Source organism: Diabrotica virgifera, chromosome 1, assembly GCF_917563875.1.
Source record: "Diabrotica virgifera virgifera chromosome 1, PGI_DIABVI_V3a".
NCBI classification, from domain to species: Eukaryota; Metazoa; Arthropoda; class Insecta; order Coleoptera; family Chrysomelidae; genus Diabrotica; species Diabrotica virgifera.
The window spans coordinates 111126264-111153342 of record NC_065443.1 but is presented as its reverse complement, the minus strand read 5'-3'; the positions used below and the strand labels follow the sequence as shown (position 1 = coordinate 111153342).

The window sequence follows — 27079 nt, the reverse complement described above, 5'->3', positions numbered from 1 at the left end:
GTAAACAATAAAACTTTTTGATAACGGATTAGATATATTTTTCTGAGAAAATCTAAATTGTACTTACATTAGGTACGGAGTAGCTATTATAGTCTTTTGAGTTGATAGTGTCACCCTGCTTATTCCGAAAAGCCCTATAGTTTTCCCTGAGCTGCTTCCCATACTGAAACAAAAGACAAATGATCAGAAATCGATGGCATCTTACATCAGAATAGAAACGGATACAACTTAAAATAATTACAGGAGTAAAACAAATAATAGGTCTTGGACCCACAAAAAATTATGATTACCTCCCTCATGAGACTTCGTTTATTCAGTTATTCATGTCGAGTCGTACAACTTTTCTATTACCAAAAATTTTCGGAAGTGGGTCGTTTCGTAAATATAGAGGTCTCTAAATAGGGGAGTGCAATTTAAACGAAAACATGCATTGTTTCGGAAAAATTCAAACCAGCTTATATTTTTCTAAAACTTTTTTTGTTAGTTTATATACTTGTTAAAGTAAAAAGTGCAACTCGCCGATTTGGCCACTAATTGTTTATTAATTGTTTAAACAATAACAATTGTTTTGTATAAATAATTTTAAAAATATCGTTAAATTCATCATTTTACTTTGATCAAATATGTTTCTATTTTGTTTTTGATTATGCTGAATCCGAATATGGCATTGCAATTTGAAAATTCTTATAAAGAAGCTCTTATACAGTATGTCTGGTCTTAACCACATGGAAAACTGTTTTATTATCAAATTTACGAAAAAAAGTTATTCTTCATAAAATTCTCTGGTCTTAACCACATGGAAAACTGTTTTATTATCAAATTTACGAAAAAAAGTTATTCTTCATAATATTCTCTGGATAGTGAAAAATCTAAAACTCAACCATCAGATATCAAATTTTATCAATTTTATACGAGTTATGTCAAAAATATGAGTTTCGTTAAAGAGTAAAGTACCTTTATATTCCAGAATTCCAGTACCTTTTAATTGTTAAACAATTTACTTATTGTAATCATTATTACAGATTGTACATAAATGGGATGTTAAAAAAAATATTCCAGAATATCAAAAAATGATATTATGAAAAGTTTCTTGAAACTAAAAACTACGTTTAAATATACAATTACATCAGTCTAACCGAAAAATTTTTTTTTCAATTTTTTCTCAAATTACGGATACTTATCATCATTTTATTACAATTATGATAACTATTTTATTATCACTTTTACGAAAAAACGTTATTCTTCATAAAATGCTCTCCCTGGTCTAAAATCTAAGAGACATCCATCAGATATCAAACTTTTTTAATTTTATACGAGGTATGTAAAAAATATGAATCTTTAAATGTATTTTAGGTAAGTTTTACAGAAAAAAGTTTTGATCACTTTGTATAAACATTTTTTTAGCTGGTAATTTTCGGTTTTTGTATTACATTTTTGTTATCTTTCTTAATTTTCTCAAAAAGAAATAGTTTATTGTATCTCTAAAGTAAAATAAGTTAGTGCACTTTAAAGATTGCGTCCTAAGCTTAAAAAAAGCACTTATAAAACTGTAATAGATCTGTTCAGACTTGAGTAATACCGTTTTAAAGTGGTGGTAATTCTATAAAACTACGAAGATTTCAAAAATTACATTTTTTGAGACGTCATATCATTTCCATTAAATTTTTGAGATGTTTTTTTAATGAAACATCATTTAGTAAGATGCTTGAAAGGTAAGTTGTGCAAAATTGAGAGTTTTATAAGAAAAATTGTATTAATTACATATTTTTTTACAACCGTGTTAAAAATGCAATTTTTAGCACTCCATACGAGCGTTAAAAATGCTACTTTAAGGCACTAGTGCTTTAAAATTTTTTTAAGGCACTGCAGTTCCTATTGACCGTATATGCAATTTTGATGTAATGTCAAAAAAATATAAAATTGGAATGTTAGTTCAAGTAAAAGTTTTTGTAGATATTGTCCTGTAATTACGTTTGTAGAAAAAATATTGTATGATATGCGTGTTAAAAAGTACATTTTTAAGACACTCATGTAAATTGCAGAACTCGCTTTCGCTCATTCAAATGCGAACTTTCACATGCGTGCCTTAAACGTGTACTTTTAACACTTATATCATAAATAACTATTAAATCATTTTTAAACAAAATTCATGTAAGGCTCACTTTTCACCCACACCGTACTTATGCCCATACATTTTATTTCTATTGATTATATCCATAAGATAGCTTCTATTTATTATATCCATTAGTTAAAAAATTACATTAAAATAACTCAACCGTGCACTTCGCCGTACGCTAGTTTACAGTGCGCCAATGTTTGTGAGAAGGGTGATTTTAGCGTTATAAATAAAAAATTATAGAAGATACAGATTTAATTTTAGAAAATTCTTTATATAAGGTTTTTTTTTGTAAAATTTTCTGAATTTTTCAATGGTCAAGGCAGTTTTTTCTAAAATTTATATTTTCGGAGTTATTTAAAAAACATCTAATTTCGTAGTTCATTTGTTTAATAAAAAATGAAGCACCCACTTCTCGAGTAGAACTTTTTGATATGTTGTTTATTCAACATTTGTTTAGGAAATTACAAAAAGTTCTATTTGATTTGATTTTTTTCCGAATTTTTTTAAAATTTTTTTTATTGTTTGATTTTTTTCCGAAGTGAAAATCTATATGCACTCCCGACAACACTGGAATCCTTAAAATTTTATCGGACAATAGTACCAGTTAATTTGTAAGTATTTTGATCAAACAATCCTGTAAAAATCAGCTGCGAGGGTATAAACTTTATGACTATTTACGATACGTGCGCCCCCCAAACACAGCAAAGTTATGGAGTCATAAGATTTATACCCTCACAGCTGATTTTGCAGGATTGTTTGATAATAATATTTACAATTTCCTGGTAATATTGTCCGACAAATTTTTAAAGTTGCTCCAGTTGTCGGATCGACCAAGTTTAAAAACCTCGATATTTGCTAAGCGCACCCATCCGAAAATTTTCCGTATTAGAAAAGTTGTCCGACTCGATTTGAATAACTGAATAAACGAAGTCTCATGAGGGAGATAATCATGATTTTTTTAAAGTATGGGCCCAAGGTCTATAACAATTAGGTATACTATTATTTGTCATCAGCTATCCCTCAAACACCTTTTAGAACTCTCAAAAATTTGTATAAGCTTTTTACGTGAAATCGATGATTTTTTCACAGATAGACTGGGGTACTGTTGGTATTTTGTATGTTGGTATTTTGGTTTTTAAATTAGTAACGTATTTAAATAAATGTCAATTTCATAATAAAAAGAAAAATCATTCAATAAGCAATGCAGTGCATGTAAACAACGATTTTGGTTATTAAAGATGTTCAAAATTTTTCTACTCCTTCCATAGTAACAGTATATTATTAAAATCACTTTATCAATTTTTCTCTTTTCTCGAGTACATATTAGTTTTTATTGTATAGTATATAAAATATTGTACCTAATCACTGAATACATAGTGAATAAATAATGATATTAATTAACTGAATTTATAATTTACGCTATTATACAAGTGTGTAACTGTTATCCAAAAATATTGAAAAACTGAACGAAATAGTTGTTTCGTTTAAATCAAAAAATGTTCGTTGCTGATGACGACATAGCTGTCAACTAATGTTAGGGGAACAAAGTATGCTAAATTTGGTGTCACTCGAGCGTTGTGGGGACCTATTGGGTTGTGATTATTAGGTCCTAAAACCAAAAAAAGATAAGTAAAATTTTCCATTTTAGTGGGGACTTTCCATTTTTTAATTTAATTTTCCATTTCCAACAATCGTTTTTCCGATTATAGCGCCATCTATCCATAATTCGAAAAAATGTCTCGAATAAAAGTTGCTTGTTTTTACGTTAATAATCCAAATCTGCAATAAAAATTTGGGGGTCCCATTTAAAATTTTAAAGTAACCTACCACTCCACCTCCGTGGGGAGTCGTGTTTGGTACCATTCGATAGATTTTTCAAAAACATTTTGAAAGTGTATTTTGCAGTTGTTCGATCTGATGTTCATTTTGCGAAATATCGCGGGGTTTGTATTTAAAATTTACCCTCTCCGTGGTGGGTCATGTTTAGTACCATTCGATAGATTTTTGAAAAATATTGAAGACGTATTTTTTAGTTTTTCGATCTGACGTTCATTTCGCGAAATATTCGCTTTTTTATTGCGAAACTTTTTGACACCCATTTTCTTGCCTCGCTCAAATCGTCAGATTTTTGAAATATACACTCTTTTGCATGTACATACTTAACTTACCTTATCTTAATCTGACAATTTCGAGTATTTTTAAGGATAGATTTTTTTTCGGGCCCTCCTTAACGAGCTTCCCTGTGTTAAGAGCCAATATATGGTAGAGGTACATCTGCAGGGTACCAGGTTTCTCCTCATATGATAATCTGACGCGCTCGAGTAACTGCAAAAATCCCTGCTTGGGCTCCCCTACCATAATGTTTACATCTCCTGCATAGCTTATGCGAATAAACTTTATTATTTTTCTAATTGTTGATGAAAAATGTATTGTTACCATCAAATGCTTCATGTTTTTGCTGCCAGCAAACGCATTCTTAGCACTAATACGGAGAAAATATTAACTTTGTAACCTCGTTTTTGTTTTCGGTTCATGGATTGGAGATTACTGTACAACATGCCGGTTTAAATTCAAATTGCCTGACGAATGAACAAAACTAAATTTGCGTGGCTAACAAGTAACTCTTTTTTTTTCTTTCACTTAAACTTGAACAAAACGTCCGTCATGTTCAGAGAAATGACTCAGCTCGTTGTATGTTCTTATGAAAGAGTTTTTTGTTGTCGATTGTTAGCACAAGGCAATGATGCAGTTGATCAATGGCGTAACAGGTACACATTGTTCAAAAAGTTAATTTATTCGTAATTAAAACTTTAGTTTCAAAATAATACAGACCAATAGGTCTGGATCCCGCGTACCAAAAAAGTTTATTAATAGCAAGCTGAAAATTTGTTAATAGCTTAACGGTGTCTAGTTGGGCAAACTTTGATGTACAGGAACGTTGGAACAGGGGAAGTTTTAATTGTGGCACATATTACAGGTTTCGGACGTCAGACTACAAATACCTCCCATGTATTTTGTCGGACAGAACTTCCAATTGATTTGTTACCCTTTCATTAAACTCTCATGCAAAAATCAGACTACTATTTACGACCAATATAATTCCTGTCATTTGACATAATCTATGTGTCGGACTTATTAAAATGCACAACATATTTGTCGGACAAACATTTTTGGAGAGAATGGACGATTTTGGAAAAAAATCCTGAAATAGGTCAATTTTTATTTTAAAATTACAACTTTTTGGCATATATATTATACTAGTGACGTCATACATCTGGGCGTGATGACGTCATCGATGATTTTTTTAAATGAAAATAGGGATAGCTCGTTTGAAAGGTAATTCAATTCTCTATTCAGTAATATAAACATTAACATAATTATTTATACATGGTGTCCAAAAAAAAATTGTTTTGAATTAAATTTATTGACATAAAAAGAAGAATGTGTGTAATTTATTTAATTCAAAATACATTTTACTGCTATCAGAAAACAGGAAAAAATGTTTATTTTGGCAAATAAATATTTTTTTGATTAAATTCAATATTAAAGCAGCCTCGTGACAGTTTGAACATTTAATTTAAGCGTCAAGCCATGATTATTTTTCAAATAAACATTTTTTTCTGTTTTCTGAGAGCACTAAAATGTATTTTGAATTAATAAATTACATACATTCCCCTATTAGATGAGCAAAAAAATCCCGCAAACGGGTATTATTACCAGTATACACGCCAATGGTGAATATAAAATTCTTAATTGTATGCCAAAAAATGTGCAATAACTACGTCTTAAAACCACCAAATTTGATTTGCATATCTCAACTGATTTTAAAGCAATAAATAAATCGTCAGTTTGTAAAAAAAATTCAACATCCCGTATCTCGGAAACGAAGCGTTTGCGGACACATGATTATAAAGCAAACTGTCATTATTTTCATGTGTAACCTCTTAAAGTTTGCCGCACTTATTTCGAAACACCCTGTACTGATGACGAACATGGCCAGTTGTTAAAGTACCTAAATTTTTTTATTATCCAACATAAGCGAATGAATCTAAAAACAGAATGTTAAGAAAACCTGAGGCTATATGTAGCTGGGTTTTAATTTCAGTATTTTATAAATGCTAGAATAGTGCACAGGGTGATGCGAACTTTGAGAAAAGAACACAGTTTGATTCGTACACTCGGTATACTATGACAGTTTACCTTTCTAGCAACAATATTATTACAGCGATATTATTAATGAATAAAGCTATAACATGGTAAAAAATCACTTAAATCGGACAAGTTTAGGAAATTCGAGACCTCAAAAATGACCAAATTTTCAGTGGATCGATTTTTTTACATCTAAGTGTAACTAGTTCGCTACTACAAATAAGGTTAAAATTGCTATATTGTCTGCGACGTCCGAAGAGAAGATGGTACCTGAAGATAAAGACTACTCCTAAGCTTCCGTTCCGTCATAATCTCTCATATATCCAGTTTTTTCCAGTTAAGTTCTCAAACTATACTTATAGCTCAATAGTTTATGATGCATAATGCTTAACATAGATCTAGTGGAAAAGCGTGTTGAAGGAAAAATAAGTAGCCAAATCAAGAAAGCTAAAAGCAATTTCTTGATTATATACACCAAAATCCAAAATTCTATTTCAAATAAATCCGAAAATATTCTATTCCAGACAGATGCCAAACGCAGATGAGGTTATGTAAGGAGTAATTTTGAGACATTGATACTGTTACCAGATTTTATGTAGAATGCTGCGTGTGACAACTTCATTAACGCAATCAATTCTCAAAGGCCGATGCCGCAGTGCAGGAAGTTTGCTAGGATGGTGGATGGTAGATACCCGCCTGACGACTATCCAGCTACTTATACCACGAATAATACAACGACGGTAGCCGCAGTGGCGTCCCACTACCATCTACCCACCCGGTGGTCCGCCAGGCGTCTATCCACAGTATCCACCCATATCAGTCGTGTTTGATAATCCATCCGGGTAGCCTCGCTATGGATGAAAGCGTAATAAGTGCTGTGTATAAAAGAAGGGCAATTTGGGACCCAGCAGACCCACTATGTGACTAAACATGGCTTAAAATATCTGTTTGATTTATTCTTTGCAGTTGCATTAAAAAAATCCAATATTCAAGTCAGGTGAATTTAAAAAACAATTTTTGCCTTTAAGTCGATTTTTCTCCACTTTCTGAAAAGTTTAGTGAGTGAGTTTTACCCTAATATGACGATATGCTAAAAAAACAAACCAAATGTAACGTAACAAATGAAACAAACGATTCCTCAGCAGTCAGTTGGATACTGACTTCTGACTTCATTTCACTCTTTCACTGCGTCCAGGATGCAGCGACCCTCCACCATCCACCTTTAAAATCCACCCTCCAAGCCACCATCTAGCATCCTGCAGTGCGGCATCGGCTTTAGAGATGCAGATCCTTGAATATTATCTTTGAAATACATGAAATGTAGTCTTCTAAGCCCGGCCGCACATCAAAGAAACATGAAACGTAAATTACGTTTCATGGAAATAAACCACTGCTAAACAAATATATATCCGGCCATTTATGAGACTCTCCGAAAATAAAAATGTGTCATGAGCATGAATCACACTCGTTTCATTAGTAGGCGGACTTTGAGATTTTTTTAGCAGTGTTTTCTTTTCATGAAACATGTTTTTCGTTTCATGTTTCATGTTTTTCGTTTCATGTTTCTTTGGTGTGCGGCTTGGCTTAGGAATCGTAAAATTTAAAAAGAAATAAAACATTTCTGCTACATATAACTAGAAAAGTAAAGCATACTCGTATTAGATCTCAGAAGTTATACTCATTATAATTTATCACCCGCATAAAGTCATCTCGTACGTCAATGGCCGAACTCTTTCATCCGAGACCACATAGCAACAACAAAAATTATGCAAGTGAAACTGAAAGTTTAGTACCCGAATAATTAGGGGTTTATGGTTTCCATTCAGAGCCGTTCAGGAATGAAAAGAAAGACGTAAAAGACCCTTTTGATTTGTTATGAAGTTAGCTATAAAAAGGTCGTAACGTCGAAAGTAAAGAAAAGGTTGACGATAAACGTCTAACTACCGGAAATTAAGAGATACCCTTGTTTTATCTGAGAAATTGGCAGTGTTGTTAAATGATGGCAAACAGTAATAGAAGTAAGCTTTGAAATTACATAAATGATTTATTTTCTTTTTATGAAATGTTAATTTTTTGAGAAACGATATCGAGCATTCTACGATATGAGCACATCTCGAAGGCTTCTAATTTGTTCATTATGATCCAGGTTTTACTTCCACATAGTAATACAGGATACATATACCATTTCAGGAAATTGATTCTTAGTTGTAAGTTCAGCTAATAATTGCGCAGATTAGATCTACATAAGTTTCATAAATGCTCCTCTGGCAATTTCTACACGAGCTTTAATTTCCTTATCAGGATTTACTGTCTCGTACGTAGTCTGTCTGGAAACCTTCCTCTAAAACGGCAACTTATTATTAAAGTATACAAAACAATTTCAATTGTATTTCAATTTAAAAATATTTATTTTCTTATTTAATTGAAAGCATTGTTTTTTATTTTTACTCGTGGCAATGTTTTAAAATTTTTATACTTGATTGTGGATTAGACTGTCCTATTTTTGTATAAATCTTCTCGAGTCTACATCAGATTTATGATGAATTTTAAAGGGTATAATCCAACGCAAACAATTTTATATTTTTCAGGATCCATTTATAATTTTTTCTCATTACACAATACAAAATCTCGCTTTCAAGTAATACTTTTTTCGCGCACTTAAATAAACAAAAGCCCAACAACCCCTCATACTTTCAACCCCGACATACCACTCGAAAAATGACACAAAAAGGAAAAGGAAGCTTCATCCAAAAAAAGCTGAATACTCTTAAGCTTTCGGTTTTTCAGATGACTGGTTGGGGATGTCATGTCATTGCCAGAATTTATTAGATTTAGATGCCACCCTATCTTTCACGGTTATATCTCCCCGAAAGTTTATTTGCCAAGTAAAATGACAATAGGATTCGGTGGAGAATAGATTTGTTGTGAATCTATCTGGCAGTAAAATCTGCATGACGACTCAGGAAGTTTTTCTCATGATTTCCGCTTTAAAAAATCAACGGACCAACCCTAAGGGCATTATACCTACCACAAAAACATCCTGATTTTACTTATGTAAAAAGTTGCTGGCGTTTTATGTCCAAAGTTTTAATAATATCGGGCGCTATACTGGGATTAATGACATGCTTGAATTAAAACCCAATTTTATCAGCGTTTTATGATACGCAATATAAAACCACTAACTATTTTTTATTTGTGCAGAGATAAGAATTGCAACTAGGTCAAAGAAGATAGGGTTTGATAGTTATTTACCAGTTATGGCTTTATCGGTTTATACAGTTTTTATCAATCACACTAAATTTAGAACTTGATTACATAACTAATTTTAAATATAACTTCAAAATAATATTTACGTTCAATAATTTACGAAAAGTTCAATAAACAAATAATATTTACAAACTTAACAAATACTTTTCTAACTAAGATGCTATGTATTTTTTTTATTTAACCTCCTAATATATTTGCAATCTTTAAAACAAGTTACAATGAGTAAATGTGACCACTAGTGGAGGTGACTTGGAGAAAATGATTCTATAATCATTTTCTTTACAAGTATTTTACATAGCTAAATTGTTTGTCTCTGGCAAACGCCAAGACAATCGCGATGGTAAATCACTAGGTGTATTTCGTCTAAGTCTTCGTCTGGCTGGTTGTCTTATCTGGCTAAGTACATTTGGATGTTGTGTCAGTCTGTCTTCGTATTTCTGTGCGAAGTTAGTAATTTCTTCTTTTACTGTTGCAATTTCTAGGCCGCGTCTAATAATATTATTTGCAACATACCATGGGGCATTTGTGATTCAGTTCCAGTCGAAGAACCTTCGACTGGAACCTCTCCAAGATTTCCATATGAGAATTTGATGCAGTACCCCAAAAGTTGGATCCCGTAACTCCATATTGCCTTGAAAATGGCTTTGTAGACAATGGCTTTATTGTTCATTGAAAGTGATGATTTGTGACCAATCAGTCAGTATAGATTGTGTAATTTGAGACTAAGTTGTTTACGCTTCATAAAAATCCAGTTTAATTTTTGGTCTAGGTGCATTCCAAGGTATTTGACTGTTGCTTGCTGTTTTAGTTGGTGATTGTTGATATATACAGGTGGGCAGTGACCCTTACGGTTTGTACAATAAATATATTATACACGGCTCACTAAAATAATTAGTTACGCCCCTGTACTACTGATTACTTAAAATTCAAGTAGTATTTATGTAACCTTTCTGGAAACTCCAGGTTATTGTTGAGACTCGCATTTGAACCCCTCGCCGGGGCAGATCGTCAAAAGCTTCCTAACGAGAATCATCTCTAATCTATCGACGCTCCCGCTATTCGTAAAAAGGCCGCATTTTACCGGCTTTTTTTTGCTATCGTTTTATACCGCTCAGATAATTCAATCTGCTCAGTATTATCGACGATGATTTATTTAGCGTATTAGTGAGTGCCTTACAAATGAACCAAATGGATTATGGAATTCAATCAGAGCTCTGATGTGACACGTCATCAAGGAATAAAACTGTAAGTACTCTACATGTATGTGAACATAACTTATTAGTCGTGATACTGTATGCATTTTGAACCATATACCTCTCGTAGCAAATATTCTTTGTGCCATTTATGCAGATAATACTTTAAATTACATATGAAAAATCGTTATCTACTCTTAACCAGCTTACCTATGGGAATATACTCTATAACCGTACAATAAGTATAGGTTACTATTGTTAAGGATACTTTACGTATTGCCTAAACATTTCTGTTCCATCGAGCCGTATCATATTAATTATTTATTAATTAAATCCTCAAGGTCCTTCGTATTTGCATATTTTGATAATCTCTATTCTGAGAATAACGGTTTTTCATTTATAGTGTCTTTCTGTTGCATTTGGAAATTTCCAAGCCACGCCGCCCCGGCACAAAAATAAAATATTCCTCTCTTTCTGCACTCAAATTCTCAGTATTTAACCCAGCACGTCTCTACAATAGCTGGTAGGTTGTTAAGCCCGGTCTACACGTGCAATTTCAGAAACTACTTGCTTTGTTCAAATAAAGGAGTCGTTTTGTTTGTATGAAAAAATATTTGCATATATTACATTATTTTATTTTCGTAAATATATTTTTCTGTTTATAGTATACAAAAAGTGTACTCATTTCTTGGCTGATACTACGGGTGTTATAATTTTAACATTGTTTGTTCAACCTTTTGATTTAAATTAAATTTATAATTTTGAATCCGATTAAGCCTGGTTCACAGGTTACAAAAATTATTAAAAATAATTTTGTTTTCTTGCATAAATTGTAAGTTTTTGCTACATTTAGCTTCGCTTAAGCTCATTTTACACTTCTAGAAAACTATAGAAAATAAATAATTGTTTTTTCCTTCAATTTAATTAATTTAAATACTTGTTAAGGGTGTCTCACACTTGCTGAAAAATACCCATTTTGGAAAATTGCATATATTTTGAAATTTTATAGTTTTGCATTTCATATACTAATCTGCGCTCATACAGGGTGATACTATTAAGCCAATCTCACACTATTAAACGTGTAATATATAATATATTGTACATATTCTCTCATTTTCGCATCGATTTATAGGTTTAGACATTTGCAAATAATCTATCTAATCTCACATTCTCGCAACATGGCTGACCGATCAAAATATAACCGACAGAGGCTCACCGCAAAACTTGATATAACCAAGTTGGCTGATTCGGTTCCCACAACTCTTAATTCTCTAAACAAATATAAAATTCGTGAAATAATTTCACAACTCAAACATTCTTACGGACTTTTCCGCGATGCTCAAAATGTGCTGGAGACGATCCCCGAGGAACCTACCCCCTCTACTGATTCCTCTGTGGTTTTTGATAAATATTTGGATACAATTTCTCTATTGGAAGAAAGGTTAGAGGTCATTGAAAGTTCTAATGTGACTGCTACCCCCTCCCTCCAATTTGACCCTAATTCTTCTCTAACCTCACAGTCTATGGCTAGGCAACGAACAGTAAACCTCCCTCGTATTCAGTTAAAACCATTTAGTGGCTTAGTTACTGAATACAATTCATTCATTGAGACCTTTGATACAATAATAGGATCTGATACTACATTAAGTGATCTGGAAAAACTCATTTACCTCAAAAGTTTTCTAACTTCCGAGCCTTTGACGCTTCTCGAGCATATCCCACTCACAGGTGACAATTACAAAATAGCCCGGGATAACCTGACACAAAGGTACGCCAACTCTAAATCGCTTATCAAAACTCTCATCTCTCAAATTCTTGATGCGCCTCCTATTTCTGGAAACGCAAATCACTCACAATTAAGAAATTTTCATACGGTCATGTCAAATAATTTCAAGGCCCTATTGAACTTGAATAGGCCCCCTTCAGATCTCTTGCATTTACTTCTCATACATATCGCTACTCAGAAACTCGACGCACCTACCATTAGGGCTCTTGAGTTCCAATCCGGTGGTAGCCAAGCTACCCCTGATTTTGTCCATTTTCTAGGGGAAATCGAGACACGCGTTGTTCATCTTGAGAATATTCAATCTCAATCAAAACCAAAATCGACTACTACTTCCAGACACTCTTTACACCTAGCCTCAGACACTTCTACCAGTAACCTTTCGCCTCGCTTAGGTCCTAAGAAATGTTCCTATTGCAACGACTCTCACTCGATCTACTCTTGTCCTCAGTTCAAGCAGTTGAATTCTAAAGAACGTTTTAGTTTTGTCAAACAAAATAAATTTTGTATTAATTGTCTTGGGTCTCACATGCTCGATCAGTGTAAATCCAAATTCTCTTGCATAGTTTGTAAATCTCGTCATCACACGTTGCTCCATTTCGACAAAACGGGTCATAGTAACCCTTCCGCGGCTGTTGGCCAACACAACTCAAATAATCATAATAAAACCGCTATCTCAAATAACTCCCATACACAGGGTAATTCACAACAGGGGCCCTCACATGTTAGAGCTCCTGAAACGGAAGTTAATCTTCAAAATTCGACTCCACATTCAATGGCTCTATCTGCAGCCTCGCTTGATAATCATTTGGTGTTATTAAGCACACTCCAGGTCTATCTTGTCGCTCCTAGCGGCAAGAGGGTCTTCGCAAAGGCACTTTTAGACTCGGCCTCACAGGTTTCATTTATTAGTGCTGACCTCGTAAAGGAACTGTCACTCACCACTAGAGATGGAAAATTACGGATCAATGGAATTAACTCCACCTCATCCTCGTCTCAATCTATTGTAGATACAACAATTTTCGCTGTCGCTAACGACGTTCCTTTTGACATCTCGTGCTCTGTACTCCCAAAGATAACAAATCCGCTTCCTCAAATTTCTATTTCGGCGAGCAAACTAAACATACCCTCAGAGATACCATTAGGTGATCCGATGTTCCATGTAACATCCCCAATTGGTATCCTGCTCGGTGCAGACCTGTATAACGATATCATTCAACCTGAAATAATTCGTTTGGGAAAAGGTCTTCCCGTTCTTCAACGCACTCTACTCGGGTACACGATATCAGGGTCAGTTCCAGACTTTGCTCTTAAGTCGAAAAATACTAAAAAGGCTTTGGAATTTTATTCAAACTCTCTCGTTACTTGTTGTTCTCATAACACTCCTTCCGCCGTAAATGAGCCGGTAGTGTCCAACGAGGAACTATCCGATCATTTACAAAAATTCTGGGAGCTGGAAGAAGCCGCTCCTCAGAACACCGATCTCATTAATGATCACCCCGCTGAAATTAATTTTGTAAAACATGTTAATGTTCTCCCCAATGGACGATATGAGTCCACACTCAATCTCAAACTCCCTATCGAAGATATAGACATGGGAAATTCGTTTCTCTCGGCAAAAAGACGTTTTCTCAGTCTCGAGAAACGTTTTCAACTCAACCCTGATTTATTGGAAAAATATCAGGACATTATATCGGAATATCTCAATAACGGACAAATAATTCAAGTGCCGTTAAAAATGCTAAATGACTCAGGTAAACCTAATTACTTTCTCCCTCACTTTCCCGTTTTCAAATCCAACTCTACTACTTCCACTCGTATAGTTTTCGATCCAAACAATAAATCGTCTACGGGAATCTCCCTCAGTGACGTCATAGACAAAGGTTATGTCGTCCAACATGAACTTTTTGACATTCTCGCTAAGTTTCGTCAGTTTAAATTCGCACTAGTAGGCGACATCAAGGCTATGTTCCTACAAATCGCCATTTGTCCCACTGAAACATTTCTGTTAAATTTTCTCTTTAGGGACAATATTCAGCAGCCTTTACGGTGCTATCAATTTCAAAGATTACCCTTCGGGCTCCCAAGTAGCCCATTTATCGCTCAAAGAGTTATCAAGCACATCGCTGACAACAACAAACATACCCACGAACTTGCTACTAGTGTTCTGCAAGAATCTATCTATATGGATGACCTGATCAGCGGTGCTGACAGTCTTCATGAATTAAGTTGTCTTTTCGAACAATTAACTTCTTTGCTAGAAACCCATGGTTTCCTCCTCCACAAGTGGAACTGCAGTTCTTCAGAATTTCTGTCTCAACACAATTTAAATCCCGTCTCTGAAGTCAGTCTTAACTTCACGGGATCTGATAAAGTCTTAGGCATATTCTGGGATTCAGAACGCGACCACTTTTCGTTTAAAACTCCTATCTTCAAATTGGCTAATGTTGTTACTAAACGTACTATTCTCTCCTACATTGCTACTTTGTATGACCCGCTAGGATGGTTATCCCCTGTCCTTGTGAACGCTAAGCTCTTGATACAGGAAATATGGTCCCAGAAATTGGACTGGGATCAACCCATTGACTCACCCATCATTATGAAAAATTGGCAAAACCTCTTATCGACATTCAAAACTATAGAAGAGGTCAAGGTACCTCGATGCTTACTTTTACAAAAGAAAGTTGTTGATGTTCAATTAATTATTTTCACCGACGCATCGGAAAAAATATACAGCACTTGTGTGTATCTCAAAGCGACATACTCAGACTTTTCTGTATCGTCGCGGCTTATCGCTTCTAAAAACAAAATTTCTCCGCTAAAAAATAAACTCACCATCCCCAAATTGGAACTTTGTGGAATAGTGTTGGGAGTCACTCTGGCTCATAGACTTTTTCACATCTTCAAGAAAAATTTGAGTATATCTTCATCTCATCTCTTTGCTGACTCTACAATTGCCTTGTCTTGGATACTTTCTAAAAAACACATTTGGAACATTTTTGTACAAAACAGAATTCAAAAGGTCAATTCCTTGTTGGAAACTTTTCCTTGTGATTTCCATTTCGTCAGAAGTCACGAAAACATCGCTGACCCCGCTTCCAGAGGGATAAATGTCTTTGATAATCCCCAGACCACCGAAGACTGGTTATGCGGACCTAGCTTTATTAGAGACAATCCCATCGATTTTTCTCTTCATCAAATTCCTCATTTTCAGGATGATCTTCCTGAATTAAGGAAGTTAGTTGTCTCAAACATAGCAACAAATCACGAACTCAACGACACCTTTGAAAATCTATTCGCTAAATCTTCTTCTTTTCGTAAAATTCAAAGAATTGTCGCTTATCTTTTTAGATTCATCAGTAATATTAAAAAGAAAATAAATAACTCTCCACGAGATACGGATATATTGACGCCACCCGAAATGGAGATCGCTGATCACGCGATCATCAGGTATATCCAAAGTATCTACTTTAAAAAAGAGATTCTTGAATTGAAAAATGCTAAACTCGTGACCAATAAAGCCATTCGTAAACTCAACCCCTTCCTACAACATAATGATGGGCTGATTCGTGTGGGAGGACGTCTCCGACACGCCCCCATATCGTATAATCAAAAACACCCCATTCTACTTCCTTCTAAATGTCGAGTTGTAGAACTAATCTTGACTCAAGCTCATCATAAGTTATTACATTCAGGCGCGCAAACAGTACTTTCGTATGTCAAAATGAAGTACTGGCCAATTGACGGATTAAGACAGATTAAACGCTTAATTCGTAAGTGTGTAAACTGTTTCCGATTCATGACACCCAATTCTGTTCAACAGATGGCAGATATGCATCCCGATCGTGTACTCCCCACTAGACCCTTCCAAGTCGTCTCAGTGGACTATGGGGGGTTCTTCTTAATTAAGTCCTCACATTTGAGGAAGGCACCGCTTTACAAAGCATACGTAGCCTATTTCATTTGCATGAGCACTAAATGTGTTCATATCGAACTCGTCACAGGATTAAGCGCAGAAGCCTATATTCTTACTCTGAAAAGGTTTATTGCCAGAAGATCCACGCCCAGTATTATTTGGAGCGACAATGCCACAAATTTCCATGGGGCAAAAAATGAAATGCGCGAATTCTATGATTTTTTCTTAAATCAAAATAATTCGGAACAGATTAAGGAATTCTGTACTCAAAACTCCATAACTTTCAAGATGGGTGTTCCCCGCAACCCCCATCAATTCGGCCTCCATGAGGTAGGAATAAAGAGTGTGAAGTATCACCTCTATCGAATTATAGGAAATTCCCACTTCACCTTTGAAGTGTTTAACACAGTATTATGCCAAATCGAGGCTATTCTAAATTCGAGACCCATCACTAGGATGTCGTCTGACGCCAATGACTTCGCTTTCCTATCTCCAGCTCACTTCTTAGTTCAAAGAAGTTTAACCGCGCCCCCTGAACCAAGTGTTTCAGAGATACCTGAAAATAGGTTGAATCTTTTTCAGCGTATTAGTAAAATTCAACAGCAATTTTGGAAATTGTGGAAAAAAGACTATCTTTGCCTCCTGCAGCAAAGAAATAAATGGACCGACCCTACTGACCCTGTCAAGATCGGGGATTTGGTTCTGTTGAAGGAGGATGGTACTCCTCCACTCTTATGGCCAACTGCCAGGGTAATAGATGTATTGCCTGGTAAGGATGGTCTAGTTCGTACTGTCAAGATTCACACTACTCACGGTGATTTTCTTCGTGGTATTACGAAAATCGCTGTGATTCCCCTGGAAGATTAAAATCTATCCCTAGGGGGAAAACTTATCGTTTTCCTCCATTTTATCGTTGTTACCCCTTGTGTATATAAACTCTAATTTCTTCAAACATTTCTTATCGTTGTGCACATCTTTGCCAATCCCCTCTCTTCGAGGTGATATAGGCCATCTCTCTCGCCTGTCGCCCCCGGCAATATGTACAATAAATATATTATACACGGCTCACTAAAATAATTAGTTACGCCCCTGTACTACTGATTACTTAAAATTCAAGTAGTATTTATGTAACCTTTCTGGAAACTCCAGGTTATTGTTGAGACTCGCATTTGAACCCCTCGCCGGGGCAGATCGTCAAAAGCTTCCTAACGAGAATCATCTCTAATCTATCGACGCTCCCGCTATTCGTAAAAAGGCCGCATTTTACCGGCTTTTTTTTGCTATCGTTTTATACCGCTCAGATAATTCAATCTGCTCAGTATTATCGACGATGATTTATTTAGCGTATTAGTGAGTGCCTTACAAATGAACCAAATGGATTATGGAATTCAATCAGAGCTCTGATGTGACACGTCATCAAGGAATAAAACTGTAAGTACTCTACATGTATGTGAACATAACTTATTAGTCGTGATACTGTATGCATTTTGAACCATATACCTCTCGTAGCAAATATTCTTTGTGCCATTTATGCAGATAATACTTTAAATTACATATGAAAAATCGTTATCTACTCTTAACCAGCTTACCTATGGGAATATACTCTATAACCGTACAATAAGTATAGGTTACTATTGTTAAGGATACTTTACGTATTGCCTAAACACGGTTTGTGAAGGTAATATGAACCAATTTTGTTTCATTTGTTTGAAAACGCCACCGTTTTAGTTAAGTTTGCATTTTGTTGAGGCTAGTTTGCAGAAGTTGAGAAGCTGTCCGTGGGTCATGATGTACTGACATCACTGCTGTGTCATCTGCATATATAGCTATCGTGGTTTGAAAGTTTGTTGGTAAGTCCGCTGTGTACAATAGGTATAACACTGGCCCCAGGACACTGCCCTGTCGGACTCCGGATGTTCTCACTATGTTGTACAAAAAAGTAACAGTTATGGAGGTAGGATTTTAAAATTAGGAAGTGAGTGAGAGGAAGCATTTTTTAAATTTGTATAGAAGAATTTACTACAATATAGGATTGGTTAAAAATTTTAAAAATTGTCACCCTTGTTGCAAAATAGCAATAATTGCGAAAAAACCATAAAAACAAGTATGTATTCGCATTTTACGTTTTTCAACCATTTCTTCTACAACTAAGACCTTCATATTTTACCCAGAAATACTTTATGATATAATAAAACAACACCGTAAATTTCATTAAGATCGGTTCAACATATTTTGCTAAATAAATTTTGCAATCCAGCTTTCGCAAAAAAATTAATTTTTTCAAAATTTTGCAGAACTGAAAATAAGGCAGATAGCAAGTTGATTTTTTTTACATATAGAAGAATACTGTACCTTTCATTTGCAATTTTCAAAATTAAAATCGGTTAACCACCACGGCGTTAGGAATTTTTTTAAATAAACATTAACTTTTGGTGCTTCGCGCAGGACAGCGATGTTCGATTCACACAAGTTGATTTCCATCAATCTTTATCTAATAGATTATTTTCTTACTCTATATTTTGTTGTATTTTAATATTTTAATTCCACAAAAATCAAACTAATTTGATTATTGATTGTGAAATATTGTTTAAACAATTACATATGTTTACAAATAATAGACTTTTATTCTCTAAGTTAAAATATTGAACAAGGAAAGTGTTTGCTAAAAAAAGTATTACAGAGTATGTGTTTTTATTTTGCAACAAACAAATTTATTTATTTATATCGAAATGTACTAAAACTTAAAATTTATCAATCATTATCAAAGGTCATTGGAATGCCCAATCAGAGCAAACGTATCCGCTGTCCTGTGCGTAGCACCAAAAATTATTGTTTATTTAAAAAAATTCCTGACGCAGTGGTAGTTAACCGATTTTAATTTTGCAAATTGCAAATGAATGATATAGTATTCTTCTATAGGCAAAAAAATTCAACTTGATGTCTGCTTTATTTTTAGTCCTGCAGCATTTTTAAAAAATGTTTTTTTTTTTGCGAAAGCCGGATTGCAAAATTTATTTTGCAAAATCTGTTAAACCGATATTAATCAAATTGACAGTATTCTTTTATTATATCATACAATTTTTCTTGGTGAAATATGAATGTCCCTAAGAGTAGCATAGATGGTTGAAAAACGTAAAATGTGAATACTTGTTTTTATATATATATATATATATATATATATATATATATATATATATATATATATATATATATATATATACACCGGCATTTTAGGCGTTAACGCCCTTCCGGTAGATATCTATGGGGGAGTATCACCGAGCCGCAAGCCCTTATCCCTTAACGTACTGCTCCCTCATAGGCCGATCAGACGCCCCATATTCCAGTCTAAGCACCAGATTCATATTTAGAATTTTATACTGACGCGTTAGCCTTTTTTGTTTTCCGATGACCTGGCTGGGCTCGAACTCACATACCTCACGGCGAAGTGAAGTGGCGGTCAGCCGTTAGTCCCACTGAGCTGTCCGATCGCGGATTTTATGTTTTTTTAACCAACTCTATATTGTAGAAAATTTAATTACGCAACTTTTATGTCCGTGCAACTTTTCTCGGAAATGAATAATTTTAAAGTTATAATCAAAAAACGAAGAGAAAAGCGAATTTTTCCTTAATTTTTTGACATTTTGATTATTTTAAACATTGTTCCGGACCTTTTTGAGTGTAAGGATAACTCAAACGTTATTATATGAGTTATTTTTAAGCAATTTCTGCAAAAAATATGAGTCACCTCTCAACATCCAAATGTACTAATATTTTTACAGATGCGCCCTGGTCTATAAGTTGGAAAAACAAAATAAAAACGATTCATTGCTTCGATACAAAAACAATACCCTGTAAAATTAAAACGGAAACTATAACCCGGCCCTTGTTGATACCCTGTGTCTGGAATATAGAGAAGCACTATGACATACTAATCAAGCCGCTAAAAATTCTTCCAACGCACATTCCACTACTTTTTCCCTCTTGGCCACTCCCATAGCGTTTTTCGGCCGAAACTTCGCACAAGGTCAGCACTAATTAAGCATTAAGAATGTTGCAAAAACGAAACCGGGAGCGGGAGGAGCAGACGGGAGCGAGTCCCCCGCGGAAACTTCGTAATAACTAGGGGAACATTTATTCTAAATCAACACGCCCCGGGCGTGTATGCTGAAAATTAAACGGGGAGCAATATCCATGCCGAGAAAATGAGATTTTTGTGTAAGCTTTTTAGTATAATTGCTGTATAAAAAGGTTTAATACATATTTAATGCAAATATTAACATGAGATGCTATGTTCGCTGTGTGCTTATCTTTCATTTCTCTTCTTTTTTGTATTTTGCAGGTTTGCAGAAGACATACCCGTGAGGAAAAGAAATTAACGACCATCATACTAAAAGATTTAAAAACAAAGTTGAATTTAGAGCTAATCAAGCAGCCTTTAGACCAGAATCCTCCTGCATAGACCACATCGTCATAAGGTACCAGTACATTAGAAGACCAAAAATAATAATTTTTTTCAAGAATTTTTTTCTCAGAACCTTTATTAAAAATGAACATAAAACTTTTTACATATTAATATCTAACTCTTATTAGAGCACAAAAAATATATCTTTTTTCATTTATGCACGTACACTAATATTGCAGAGGGCGCAAAAGTCGAGGCTTCAAAAAATGATGGCGGACAGTTAATCTCAGGATTAAGATATCTGAAACAAGAAAATCGTACAGCATTTGAAAAGGGAAGGTTTCTTACGTTACAATTTACCACAATTTGACCAAAAAAATAAAAAATAAATATTTTTTAACCATGAAAAATAAAAAAAAACGGGCGATTTTTCCACAAATTTTTTTTAAATTTCTGTAAAATGTTTGTTTTGCGGAATTTTTCACTAACGGTGGTAAATTGTCGAATATAGTATCACAAGAGAGAAAATTTTGCCAGCAATATTTAAATCACGAGACGTCAGTCGAGTGATTTTGTCAAAATTTCATAAGCGAAAATTACCAAAAGGCAACGAACTTGAATGAAAGCAGGAGAAAATTTTGCCGGAAATAATTTTCTCTCGAATGATATTCGACAAGACTATTTCACGAGACAATTAATGCACCATATCAACGAAATATAATCTGTATTTATTTGTTATTACCAGACACTTTCGTGACGGATCTGTCATCATTTTGTCGCTGAGAAATCACGTCACTAAGGAGTTTTATCAGTAGGAAACCATGCGTTGCTATGACGTTTTATCAGTTAAAAACAGTCTAGTGAAATAGTCACGTAAAAAACCTTCCTTTTTCAAATGCCGTACGATTTTTTTGTTTCAGAGATCCCAATCCTGAGATTAACCGTCCGCCATCGGAATTACTTTTTTTCGAGGCCTCGACTTTGGCGCACTCTACAATATTAGTGTAAGTGCGCATACATGAAAAAAGATTAAATTTTTAATTCTCTAGGAGTTAGATATTAATATGTATAAAATTTTATGTTCATTTGTAATAAAAGCTCACCGACAGATCATCCGAAGTAAACACCCCCAGAAAATTTAAAAATGGTTTGCCACAAGGCTCGGTACTCGCACCATTGCTTTTTAGTCTCCAAATTGTGAAACTTTGACAAATTGAAAAGTCAGTATATGGCGTAGCAATACAATTCGTCTTCCTTCGAGTGTTATGACCTTATTTCGGCATCCCTGCCTCATCAGACACTCAGGTTGAATACAAATTGCTTTTTTCAACTCGTTTTTCAGTGCAAAGTGTATGGTAAAAGAGTACTAGGGAGAAGAAGAATTTAATTGCTCCAGAACCTGAGAACTAGAATCCGACTATTCCAAATAGAACAGCGAATAACAAAATAAGGTTAGCCATATTAATCGCCAACACCCGGAATGAATAGGCACCGTCAGAAGAGTGAAGAGAGTAACTAAATATTTTTAAATAATGTTTTGTCTTTGTCCAATACCTATTTTCTTTACTATTGGGTCGTTCCATCGGAATTTTCTTTACGCTGTTCTCTTTTTCTAGATTTTGGTTAGAGTTTGGAGAATTGAGAAAATGGAAAAACACCACTTTTTCCGTACGATTTATACAATGCGTACCTTTTTTCGCAAGATTTCTGTACGAAAATATTTCTCGAGCGAAATAGGAAGAAACTTGTAAAGTTAGATTTGCTAGTTTATAATATATGCATCAGAGCGTTTACTTTGTAATTTCGTATAGGGCCAAGGGCGGATCCAGATAGGGGGCCATGGCAGCCATGGCCCCCTCCGAGAATTTAGAATAATATAAATTTAAATATTTGCAGTTCAAATGTTTTTAATTTCAAACACATATACAGGGTGTCCAGAAACTCTACCGACAAACGAAGACAGGAGATTCCTCATATAATTTTAAGACAATTTAACCCAATTCACCTAATCCGAAAATGCTTCTTAGGGGAGCTAGAGCTCTTTGAAGATGGCGCCATGTAGTTAGTTTTTCTTAAATACCTCCAGAACGCTTAAAAACAAAAATTTGTATACATATTTACTTTCCAGAAATGAATCGATTCCATCCATTGCGAACTTCTAGTACCGGTCATAGGCGTCCGTTTTGGGTAGGGCAACGGTTATTTTATCGCATAACTTTTTTGTCTTCAACTTTTAAGCATTTTTGATACTGGATTATTAAATTGTGAGGTATTCTAGTACTAAAAGATACTCTTACTTTAGGTCGGTAGGACACGCCGTTTTCTAGAAAAATCGACTTGAAAGTTTTTAGTTTTGGGAATTTAAAAAAAAATGAAAAAAAATAAAAAAAAACGATGTATTTTACCAACTTAAAGCAAGAGTAACTTTTAGTACTTGAATATCTCATAATTGAATAATCTCGTGTCAAAAATACTTAAAAATGGGTCTAGGACGTTTCATCGCCGCCAGTTCATCGCCGCCGTTTCGATGCCGCCAGTTCATCGCCGGCCGATTCATCGTCGGCCGTTTCGATGCCGCCGGTTCATCGCCAGTCAGTTAATCGCTAACTGATATATTTCCGAATTTTCGACAGTTACATTTATTATTTATTTTTAGTATTAATTAGGAATTCTAGGAAATGCGAGATATGACCATTCCCGTTGCCATACTTAATCTTTTAATAGACTTTTAAACTTTTATAATATAAAATATAATTTAACACTACAAATTTAATACTGTTTAGTATCAAATTTAGGGGAAGTAGAAATAGAACAGTAAATTAATACAATAATATTTTTATCTATTTATTTGTCATAAGTTTTAAACTGAATTTAACGCCGTGTCGTGTCATCTCCCATAATACAAGATCAACTGACTAACTGGCGATGAAACGGCCGGCGATGAAATGGACTGGCGATGAACCGGCGGCATCGAAACGGCGGCGATGAACCGGCGGCGATGAAACGTCCCATTTCGTTAAAAATTAAAGACAATAAAGCTATGCTATAAAATAACTGTTGACCTACCCAAAACGGACGCCTATGACCGGTACTAGAAATTCGCCATTAATGAAATCGATTAATCTCTAGAATATAAATAAATGTACCAGTTTTCATCTTTCTAAATAGTTTTTTTTTAATCTTTTTTTTAATTCAAAGAACGAAAAATTTTCAAATCGATTTTTCTAGAAAACGGTGTATCCTATGGACTTAAAGTAAGAGTGCCTTTTAGTACTAGAACACCTCACAATTTAATAAGTCAGAGTCAAAAATGCTTAAAAATTAAAGACAAAAAAGTTAGGCGATAAAATAACCGTTGCCCTACCCAAAACGGACGCCTATGACCGGTACTAGAAAGTCGCAATAGATGGAATCGATTCATTTCTGGAAAGTAAATACGCATACCAATTTTCGTTTTTCTAAATAGAAGCGTTCTGGAGGTATTTAAGAAAAACTAATTACATGACTCCATCTTCAAAGAGCTCTAGCTCCCTTAGGAAGCATTTTCGGACTAGGTGAATTGGGTTAAATTGTCTTAAAATTATCTGAGGAGTCTCCTGTCTTCGTTTGTCGGTAGAATTTCTGGACACCCTGTATATGTACAAAACAGGGGATAAATACGTTTTCTGGACTAGAATTGAAAAAAAGAAGTAACGGAGAAGCTTCAAGAATGACTTTTGGGTTTTTTATAAATCAAAATGTTGATAATTTTACAGAGTGACAATTGTTAGAAAATCTTGACAGCCATCAAAATTGTATAAATTTCCATATTCTATACACACAAAGAATAAAAAAGAAGTAAAGCGTTATTTGGGTCACTAGCACTTAGAACAAAGGAGTTGGTTGGTATTTTCACACAGTCAAAAGGAATTGTTTTACAAATATTGCGTTTCATTTTTCTAATGAAAAATATGGTCACAAAAACGCGATGACAGCCCAAAGCCTTGTCATGAAACCTTAAACATCTTTCGCCAAACTCATGAGCAAAGACGGAGTCATATAAACCCATGAAAAAACATCATACCACAAGGAGTGCGTTCAGGTTGAGCTGGATTTTATAAAAAGTTATCGCAACCCTCAAAAGTCAGTCATTAACCAGATAGGCTCTCAGAGGTCTAAACATAAACAAAAAATAAAGAAAGACTACGACCAATAGTAGGGTCTATAAGTGTTCTTAGGTCGACAAAATATTCCTCTAAGAGACCATCGTGATGAAGGCCTTATGCTTCTGGACGAAGATGCTGGACCTAGGAATGAGGGGAATTGCTGTGGTACTAAGGCAAAACCCGATATGTCAAAAATTATCGATTTTTCGTTTTTAATGCCAATATGAACATTGACCGATGAAGAATGTGATGGCTAAACGCATCCATGTAACCAGTATATAATAAAATTGTTTCCGATATGTCCACTATTACAACAACACCGCGAACTTTTAAACTCATCTGCTGCAAAATCACGTTTTATGACATATCGGGTTTTGCCTTAGCACCACAGTGTTAAGGTTTAAAACCGCATCAGGAGATAAGACTCTTAAATAACACCTATCCACAGCATCTTCCTAAGCAACATGCATTAGTAGCAGCAGCAGCAGTCAAAATCAATTAATAACATGTTGTGGTGAAGAAATAATTGGACGTATCCCACGTGGAACAGCTTTCTCTAAATTTGGGATACATACACAATAACAACATTCGTGAAGACTTTGTCAAATTTATTGACGCTAATGAGAACCTAAAAATAATTAGTGAACATCAAGAAAGAGGGAAAGAACAAGGCCTGGCAGGAACGCATTGGAAAAAATAGTATTAAACTTGTTGAAAGGACTGCACTTGGATCCGAAGAAATGTGTAGGAATCGGTACTATGGCAGGAATGGTGAGTTTTAAGGCACTTCTCAAAGTGTGTGAAAACTTAAAACTCACCATTGTAACCCTAATTTTTAAAAATTACCCCCCGTACTTCTGGTACTCCTCCCCAAAAAAAGTTTATGGCCCCTCCCGAAAATCGGTCCTGGATCCGCCCTTGTATAGGGCATTGAAGGAAGCGCTAAAATCAGCAACATTGCTTACTATTCCACTATAGTATCGATGTTTAATCGTCCATCGGCAGATTCAAACAAATAATTTAAGTTTGGAAATTACTCATTTACAAGGAGTAGGTAACCTAATACGATTGTTAAATTAATACCCGCAGTGGTTATCTACATTTTCGTTTATTGCTTACTATTCCTTTCAGCCTTCCCCTCTCTTTAACTTTGGAACCTTGCCGCTCAACAAGAGTAAGCAAGTAGTAAGGTATGGCATTTCATTTAATAAAGAGATGGAAATTACCGCTATTTAACGGTAACGTTCCCTTCGTTACGAGATATCGCGGTAATAGGTGACAGTCACCTATTATTTTGTCACCATATTACCAGATGCATGTTAGATAATTCCCGTTGTTCCGTCCCGTTCTCGTACATGCGTTCTTGACTTGCCGGGCCGGGCCGAAACGACGAGTTATTTCATTACTGTAACTTCTAATCAAAGCGACACTTTGCTACTTTTTTGTAACGATTTGCTGGTGTGGTGCGAACACACACAAGATAAAACAAAAATATATATTTATTTTTCAAAGAGTAATTACCCAATGTACAACATTACAAAATAGTAAGGTATAAAATTAATAATTTAAATAGTTAAGTCTTCTTCTTCTTAACGTGCCCTATCAAGTCCCCTTGACGTTGGCGATTAACATGGCGAAACTGTCTCTGTCTCGAGCTATTCTAAATAGGTGTTCTGCTTTCTTTATTCCTGTCCACTCCCGGATATTCTTCAACCAAGAGGCCTGCTTTCTACCAATTCCTCTGCGTCCTTCGATTTTACCCATCATAATAAGTTGAAGAATATTATACCGGTCTCCCCTTACTACGTGTCCAAAATAGGCCATCTTTCTATATTTGATGTTATCAAGCAGCTCACGGGTAGCATTTGCTCTCTTAAGGACTGCCACATTTGTCAGCATAGCCGTCCATGGTATTTTTAGAATACGTCTGTGCAGCCACATTTCAAAGGCCTCCAAACGGTTAATGGTGGATATTTTTAATGTCCATGCTTCGACACCATACAAGAGGACTGACCAAATGTAGCATTTAATCATGCGCTTTCGAAGTTGAAGTTGCAAGGTATCATTACAGAAGAATGACCTCATTTTTAAAAATGTCGTGCGGG

The 27079-nt window shown here is 34.8% G+C and overlaps 1 protein-coding gene across 1 annotated transcript in view; it reads right to left on the bottom strand.

Annotated features, from left to right (window-relative positions):
• The window catches only part of LOC114324275 (growth factor receptor-bound protein 14-like), a 416586-nt gene that overhangs the window by 248134 nt on the left and 141373 nt on the right, over positions 1–27079 (bottom strand). The window contains exon 3 of the mRNA XM_028272074.2: positions 68–163. Within this exon, the coding sequence (XP_028127875.1) occupies positions 68–163 (96 nt within the window). The remainder of the gene's footprint in view (positions 1–67; positions 164–27079) is intronic.